Source organism: Rosa rugosa, chromosome 2 (assembly GCF_958449725.1).
Source record: "Rosa rugosa chromosome 2, drRosRugo1.1, whole genome shotgun sequence".
NCBI classification, from domain to species: domain Eukaryota; kingdom Viridiplantae; phylum Streptophyta; class Magnoliopsida; order Rosales; family Rosaceae; genus Rosa; species Rosa rugosa.
Window position 1 is genome coordinate 43,505,966 of NC_084821.1, and position 9,071 is coordinate 43,515,036.

The 9,071-nt window shown below is 49.1% G+C and overlaps 1 protein-coding gene across 1 annotated transcript; it reads left to right on the top strand.

Moving 5' to 3' along the window:
- Positions 1-580: 580 nt before the first annotated feature.
- On the top strand, positions 581-2,072 carry LOC133734430 (transcription factor MYB101-like). The gene is made up of 2 exons (XM_062162085.1): positions 581-1,159; positions 1,366-2,072. The coding sequence occupies exons 1-2, from the start codon at positions 806-808 to the stop codon at positions 1,783-1,785; spliced, it is 774 nt and encodes a 257-aa protein (XP_062018069.1). The 5' UTR covers positions 581-805; the 3' UTR covers positions 1,786-2,072.
- Positions 2,073-9,071: the final 6,999 nt, after the last annotated feature.

Here is a 9,071-nt window from a genome sequence, read left to right on the forward strand (position 1 = left end):
TGATCCACTGGAGAGGATTGTATGCACCGACAGTGCAAGTGCACTGTCAGTTATTTTAATCTCAAAAAAAATAATAACCACTCATCTAATCCCACCCTTTATATATTTTAATATCAAAAAAATTACATCCATTCATATTACAAGTACCCATGCACTGTCAGTGCATGGAATGCACTCTCCTTATCCACATGAAAATATTGAAGAGATGGGTATAATGGTCACCCGCGTACAAAGCGTGGGTCAGAAAGCCTAGCGCAGATGGGTTGTCTTAGAACTCAAAACCCTAGCTAGCTAGCAGCTAAGCCTCCCCTCATTTAAACTCTGACATCGTTTAGCTTATTTGAAATGAAGTGGCAACCTCGCACTACCACTCTGACCACTTTCTTAAAATACTCCAACAGCTACAATGGGGGTGTGTTTGAAACAAGTATTAATAAAGATAGTGCTCGATCAGAATTCATTTCATAAACCGGAGCTCTCTATATCTTTCTCCGGAGACCCTGATCGATCCCATTTTATTCTCGAACTCCAAACCCCCATAATCCCAGAAGTCTGGGATACAATGGTTTAGAGTAAGGACAGACTGAGGAGGAGAGAAGGGTCTCTTTCGTTCTCTTATCTAGTGTGTATATATTATATATTACCCCAAACAGATGTAGGCAAAGATAAATTGTACATTTCTGTACAGAAAAGAAAAAAAAAATGAAAGAAAAGAAATAACGCGGTCATGTACAGCTTTTGAGAAAGAAATTGAGATTGCTTTGGCTTGTGGTTTTATATTGACTTGGCGGTCATCATCATCATCATGGCACATAGTGGTATTAATGACATCAATGGCACTGCCATGTACGGCGAGGGAAACCCCTCGGAATTGAGCTGCGTATTTATGGAGGGCAATAATATGGGTCTGAAGAAAGGTCCATGGACGGCGGTGGAGGATCGAATTCTGATGGAGTACGTGAGCAAACAGGGCGAAGGGAACTGGAATTCGGTGCAATGGAATTCCGGGCTCAAGCGTTGCGGCAAGAGTTGCAGGCTCCGGTGGGCTAATCATCTCCGCCCTAATTTGAAGAAAGGTGCATTCACACCCGAGGAAGAGAGACTCATTCTTGAACTCCACGCCAAATACGGCAACAAATGGGCTCGCATGGCCTCTCAGGTAATTAAATTTGGTTAATTTTGTTCATCTTCATTAATTTGCATGCAGGCCAATGCTGCCATTGTTTCGTTTTTCAGCTACCATTCCTTATTAATTGTAGCTTTCTTGCTTGCTTTTCTGCCTTAGATAACAAACAAATGGTAGATTGATTGCAATAATCTTGGGAGCTTCTGGATCTTAATTTTCTGTTTTCAATATTGATTCAGTTACCTGGACGAACAGATAATGAAATTAAAAATTACTGGAACACAAGGGTGAAGAAGCGACTACGCAAAGGTCTTCCACTATATCCTCATGACATTAACCCATCCAAACGAGTATGTCAGTCACATTCTCATTCCCAACAAAACGCAATGAGCATTCCCACAGGAGTAACCCAACTTTCAACCACCACAGTACCACAGACAGACACTAGTTTTAGCTTCCAATTACAAGCCTCATCATCCCAAAACAAAACCCAACTCCCTCCCCTCCCCTCCCAAAACCATCCCAACTCCACTCTCAATCATTCCCTCTCTCTATTTGATCTCACCACCTCGTCCTGCACTACCTCGGTGCCCTCGTTTACCTTCCACCACCCCACTCCAATGCTTGGAACCCCGTTAGGCTACAAACGTTACCAATAAATTACTGGGTTCTCGCCTCCTATTTCTCCAACTCCACAAAGAAATAGCTCCATTTTGCGAACCAGCTCCATGCCCGACATTGCTTCCTATCAACAGTTTGCATCAGGCACAGGCACCATGCCTGACAACACCTCTTTTCAGTTCCAGCCACAGACTTTCAATGAGTCTTTATTGCCATTGCCCCGTACCAGCACCCAGTTCAATTTCGGGGACAGCTTATTGTCACCAATTAGTTCAGTTTATTCCATGAATTCAGAGCTTCCTTCGAGCCAAGTATCTCATACACCAGAGCCTCCTTCAAGCCAACTATCTCAAGCACCGCAGCTCCCTTCAAGTCAAGCATCTCAAGAACAGTCATTGTCAGAGATCACCACCAGTGTTTTCAAAGGCGACGCCGAGGCGAGCCCCGTGCGCGCTTCGGTGTGAGGCGGCCTGAAATTGCCTCGCCGGTCCAAAATGAGACGCGCTGCTGGAAAAGCGGCCGCCCCGGCATTGGAGCGGCTTGTTTGGGCGGAGGCGGCGCTCTAATGCGTCTGGAGCGAGAGGAAGAAGATGACCTGAGAGATTTTTTTTCTTCTTTTCCTCTTTCTTTCGTCAAAACGACGTCGTTTTGATTAGTTAGTCTTGTCCAAACTACGTCGTTTCCACACCGACATAAGTTGAGTGCAGAAAACGACTTGTTTAGGGAGAATCAAGATGAGGACAATCCTCAAATCCTATGATCTTTGGTATCTAGTCGAAGATGGTTTCGATACTCAGACAAATACTGAAGGTTTGACAAAAGCTTAGAAGATGGAGCTGAAATCAAACATGAAGAAGGATGCTAAAGCTCTTGCAATAATCCAAGGAGCAGTCTCAAATGAAATCTTCCCCAGAATCTCAAATGAGGAGACTTCAAAATCTGCGCGAGATGTTCTAGACGAAGAGTACAGAGGTACTACGTATTGAGGTTAGAGCTGTAAAACTTCAATATTTACGTAGAGATTTTGAATATACTAGAATGAAAGATGGTGAATCTCTTGAAGATTATCTCACTAGGCTAACAGATATAGTGAACCATAGTCTAGATGATCAATAAGAGACTATGGAGAACTTATGGACAAACTCTAGATGATAAGAGAGTAGTTCAGAAAATACTTATTAGCTTATAGCTAGGAGAAGTTTGATTTCATAGTCTCTCTATTATTGATATGACAAAAGATATTGAAACCTTAAGGGTTCAAAAAATTATTGGTTCTCTAAAAGCCTATTATCAAAGGTTGAATAAACATGCTGAAAGTGCAATGGAGAGCGCCTTTCAAATACTTAGTCTTAGTTCAAAGAATTTTGATCAATCCAGTTCCTCTCAAGGCAAAATCAATGTGCCTAAGAAGAATTGGAAAGGCTAAAACAAGAAGTGGGAAAAGAAGAGCAGCAATGAAGAAAAGGGTAGTTCAAGTTATAGTGCTATGGTGAAATGTAAAATTTGCGAAAAGTTTCACATTGGTGTTTGTTGATGTACTTACGTAGCCATTTGCAAGCATAATTAGCTATAACGAGCTACGCTCATGCTACCGCTAGCGGTACCAACTCCCGCCAAAGGAGTGACCTATGGGAACACAGCCAGGTAGGCTACCGCCTGAGCCCCGGCTTACCCCAAGGTCACCGTCGACGCGCCGCCACGCGCCGCGCCAAGACAGCATTAGAAGCTCCAAAGTTGGGGACTGAAGCACATCAGTCCCACATCGAAAACATGAAGAAGATCAACTCCTTCTTCACCCATAAAAGGTTCTCTCTTCTCTCCTCATTAATTACGCATTTAATACTTACCTACTGTTACTTTGTCAACATAAATACATTGACTAACTTAGGCATCGGAGAAGTGAAGACCGCCCAACGCGGTCTCCCTCTGACGCCCTTTGTATTTTACTTGACAGGTAGCGGAAGCTCTGATAACATCACAAGTATCGGTCCGCCCATCGGACCAGCGTTAACAAAAGGTTTAGCCACCGCTGAACTTTAAACATTAACATTGGCGCCGTCTGTGGGAACCCTTGAACAAAAGGCCATCCCACCACAACATCCACCATGACTAGCGGTAGTAGGGGAAATGCCGAGGAGCAAGCGAATCAATCCGCCGACCCCCATCCCACCAACCCCACGATCAACGTTAATCCAGCGGTTAACGTTAACCGTGCACTGTTCAACACGCCGGTCAACCCCAACGGGAACCCCAGGCCACTCCCCAGATTCCGCCAACCCAAACTACAGCGGAGGCTCAACCAAGCAGCAGTCGCCCACCGGTGCAGGACCTCGCCGCTAAGTATGAGCTGGCACTGGCGGACCTTCACAAGGCAAATAGAGAGCGCGAACAGTAGCGCAGAGAAAAGGCCGAGGCCCAAAAGCAGGTGGCCACGCTGATGTCCAAATTCGACGAGCTGAAGAGGGCGCTGGAGGCAAACGCCAACCCAGCGGAAAGCGAGCAATCACGGAGCGCCAGACGCAGTCAACCCAGATTCGGCGGATTGATACCCCGACCAATCATACAGATGCAGGTACCGCTGAACCCACCAGAGCTATTAGGGATGGGCCCACCACCTCCGCCCCGACTAATGTTGGAGCAGGAGGCAGAGTCGCAGCCTCACACCAACCGCTCAACAGCCAGAGCAAGAACCGAGGGAAATATACCTGCCAAGCGGCGGGAGCTGGCTCAGCGGAACCTCCAGGAGGGGCCCACCGCCGACGCAACTGCACTAATCCTACAAACGATGCAGCAGCTAGAGCAAAGATTAATCCGGGCGGAAGCAGGCACCCCAGCACCAATACAAAATCCACTCTTTGCGTCCAGGCCAGGGCCATTCACCGCCAGGATCCTGCATGCCATCTGCCTAGCACACGCAAAGGCACCGAAGATGTCACATTACAGCGGTAAGACTGACCCCTTCGTCCATATGGACACATTCAAAAAGGTCACCAATAACAAGGGGTTCGATGACGCCACCCTTTGCCACCTGTTCAGCGAAACGCTGGATAGTGAGGCGATGAGTTGGTTTTTCGAGTGCCCGCCAGGCTCCATTGACCCATTCCATGCCCTATCAAATGCTTTCCTCTCTCGGTTCATCCTATTGGCGGCCGGACACCACAGTACAACTCAGCTCTTCAGCCTCAAGCAGGGGGCGGAGGAAACATTGAAGGCGTTCGTCACCAGGTGGCGAGCGGCGACATCCCAGTGCCGCGATCTTGATAAGACAATGGCACTGGCGACTTTCAAGCAGGGACTCCTCAAGGGGCCATTTCTCTATCACCTCAATTACAATCATCCAAATGCCGCTTACGACCACGTCATGAGCGTGGCTGTCATCCATGCACAAGCAGAATTCATCACATATGGAGAAACTCCCCCACCACCACCAACACCTGTACAGTCCACCCAACCCTCCACCAGCCATCACCAAACCGCTACCAAAACCTCTTATGCACCGCTAACTGATAAGAAGAGAGAATGGCAACAAGGTAACCACCAGAGCAAGCGGCAAAAGGACCAACACTACAATAGGGGCAACCGCTCATCTCATGGGGACAACCGAAATAAGCAGACAGAGTCATCCTAGCAGTACGCAGTGTTCACGATCCTCACGGCCTCATACGAGGAGATATACGACCAATGCAAGGGCCAAATCCCGCCACCACCCCCAAGAAAATACCCAAGGGTGGGAAAGCCCAGAAACACTGGCAAGTGGTGCAAGTACCACGAGGACAGCGGGCACAATACCAACAATTGCAACGCCCTCAAAACAGCCATTGAAACCCTATACCGAGACGGTAAGATGGAACAATTTAAGGTACACCAACCACCACCTATGATCGCCAACATTGAGCCCTTGGGCCGCATCAACACCATCGACGGTGGCGCTCCAATCACCAACATGTCTCACAGGGCAAAAAAGTGCTATGCACGTGCTAACCACCCCAAGGAGGTGTGTAATATCCGCTATGAGAGATCCGCTAAACTCCCAAAGTCTGGTTGGGAGCCCATTACTTTCTCAGAGGAGGAGGAGCGCGGAGTACATCTGCCCCACGATGATCCATTCTTGATCGGCGCTATACTCGATAAATGGTCAGTGGGAAGGATACTTGTCGACAGCGGGTCCGCTGTAAATGTCATCTTCAACGGATGCTACGACAAACTTCAGCGGAACAGAAAACTACTACGGGATCATGAGCCTTTGCTTAGCTTCTCTGGTGACGTCACACAGCCATTGGGTTTTGACTACATGCGACTGGCCATCAGCGCCAGTCCACGTACGGCGGAAATCCATACAGAGTTCATCATTGTGGACTGCTTCAATTCCTATAATGCCATCATTGGTCGACCGACACTTAACAAACTCAAGTGCATCATCGCCGGATACATGCTCCTCATGAAGTTTCCTACTCCCAAAGGAACAGGTTGTGTGAAGGGAAGTCAACAGCTGGCACGAGAATGCTATTCCACAACCGTGGCACGGTCAGCGCGCCGTCATGAAATCCTAACAGTAGGAGACCATGCAGCGGCACCAAACATCTTTGAGGATCCCAGGGATGACGAGAAGAAGTACGTCAAAAAAGAACCTGTCAACCTAGAAACATCTTTGAGGGTTATCAGCATCTCCGACGAGCACCCCGACCGGACAGTCCGCATTGGCACCCAGCTAGACCCAGAGGTAGCGGCTGAGCTCACCCAATTTATACGTGACAACGCCGCCGTCTTTGCATGGTCATACGCTGACATGCCAGGCATCTCCACCGAGATCATCACACAAATTAAGTATCAAGCCATCCGCCTACCCTGTCAAGCAGCGGCGAAGGGTTTTTGATGAGGAGAGATACCGTGCAATAGGGGAAGAGGTCGCCAAGCTCCAGAACATTGGATTCATCCGCCAGGTAAATTACCCTCAGTGGATTTCCAACCTGGTCATGGTCAAAAAACCCAGCGGGAAGTGGCGGATGTTGGTCGACTTCAAGGGCCTCAACAAGGCATGCCCCAAGGACAGCTTCCCGCTACCCCGCATAGACCAACTGGTCGATGCAACCGCTAGACACGAGCTACTCAGCATGATGGATGCTTTCTCTGGCTACAATCAGATTAAGATGTACCCCGGTGACCAGGAGTTCACCTCCTTCACCACTGACAAAGGCCTGTATTGCTACAATGTCATGCCCTTCTGCTTGAAGAACGCCGGTGCAACTTACCAGCGGTTGATGAATGCCATGTTCGCTGAGCATCTGGGCAAAATCATCGAGGTCTACGTGGACGACATGCTGGTAAAGAGCATAAAGGCCAGCGGACACGTGGCAAACCTCAAAATCATATTCGCCATTCTCTTGGCCTACGGTATGCGCCTTAACCCAGAAAAGTGCTTCTTCGGCGTCACCGCCAGCAAATTTCTAGGTTACATAGTCAGTGAGCGGGGCATAGAGACCAACCCTGACAAGGTGCAAGCCATCCTCAACATAAAGGCTCCAGAGTGGAAGGAAGCACGTTCAGAGCCTCCAGGGCAAACTAACCGCCCTCTCTCGGTTTATCTCCAGACTCACTGACAGATGTCTCCCATTTTTCAAAGTCCTGAAGACAACCCACAAGAAGGTCATCGACTGGAACCCAGACTGTGAGGCAGCGTTCCAGGGCCTCAAAGAGTACTTGGCGGCAATCCCGCTCCTCTCTATTCCTGTGCCAGGAGAGACATTGTATATATACCTAGCGGTATCACAGTCAGCGGTAAGCTGTGCCATTGTCCGGCGGGACGGCCAGGATGAGCTCCCCGTATTCTATGCCGGCAGAGGCATGAACGGGGCTGAAACCAGATATCCACCCCTGGAACAGCTTGCTCTTGCGCTCATTGTCGCCGCTAGACGCCTCCGCCAGTATTTTCAAGCCCACACAATTCATGTCCTAACAAATCAACCGCTGAGGCAGGTAATGCAGAACCCTGAACACTCGGGACGCCTCAGCAAGTGGGCAATCGAGCTCAGCGAGTTCGACATCGACTACAAACCAAGAACTGCCATGAAAGGGCAGGCGGTGGCCGACTTCATTGCTGAGCTCACCGAGAGACAGGCGGAGCCCGGTACGGAAATGGTAACCGCTGAGGAGCCAGCCCCCCAGCAGTCAGACTGGAACCTGCATGTGGATGGCTCCGCTTGCGCAAAGGCCAGAGGCACCGGAGTCATCCTGACGGGCCCGGGGGACTGAACGTGGAATACGCGTTAAAATTTAACTTCGAAGCCTCAAACAACATGGTGGAATATGAAGCGCTCATCGCCGGCTTACTCCTTGCCATCGACTCGGGGGCCGACAGAGTGTCAACATATTCAGCGACTCCCAGTTAGTCGTCAACCAAGTCAACGACAGTTTCCAGGCCAAGGACCAACAGTTGGCGGCATACTTGGGGTACGCCAAGACGCTCCTCAAAAAATTCAAATTTCACACCATCACACAGATCCCCAGGGAAAAGAACGCCAAGGCTGATTCACTGGCAAGACTAGCAACCGCTCAGCCACACCAAAGTCCAGTGGACACACGGGTGGAGTGCCTTGATAAGCCGAGCATCACAAAAACCCTAGCGGAGATCTTCAACATTGAGGTCAGTCCCAATTGGATGGACGAGATCATCGAATACAAGCGCAATGGGACATTGCCAGATGACAAAGTCGAAGCACGACAGCTCAAGAGGAGAGCAACCCGCTACAACATCCAGAATGGCAAGCTTTACCGCCAGGGGTTCACTCACCCCAACCTCCGGTGTCTAACCCCAGAGGAGGGAAGAGTCGTTTTGGCAATGATACACGGCGGGGAATGTGGCAACCACTCGGGCGCTAGATCTTTGGCCAATCGCACAATGCGACAAGGCTACTTCTGGCCTACGCTCGGCGACGACGCTAGGAGGATATCAAGATCCTGCCACAAATGTCAACAATTTGCTGTTCTCCCACATACCCCAGCGGAACCATTGTCTATCATCATTGGTCCATGGATTCACTCCACGTGGGGCCTGGACTTGATGGGAAAATTCCAAACCGCCAAAGGCCAGTTCAAATACATCATCGTCGCCATCGACTACAATAGCAAGTGGATAGAGGCGGAACCACTGACAACAATAACTACCGCCAAGGTAACTCACTTCCTCTGGAAGAACATCTATTGCCGCTATGGTGTCCCCCACACAATCATCACAGACAACGGCACACAGTTCAACAACAAGGAACTCATATCTTTCACAGCTAACCTGGGCACCAAGATGAGTTTTGCATCTGTCGCTCACCCCCAA

What these genes read in the sequence shown, in the direction of transcription:
- LOC133734430 (XM_062162085.1), top strand. Translation starts at nt 806, where the DNA reads ATGGCACATAGTGGTATTAATGACATCAATGGCACTGCCATGTACGGC. An exon ending in GGGCTCGCATGGCCTCTCAG is followed by an intron (nt 1,160 to 1,365) that starts GTAATTAAATTT and finishes ATATTGATTCAG; the next exon opens with TTACCTGGACGAACAGATAA.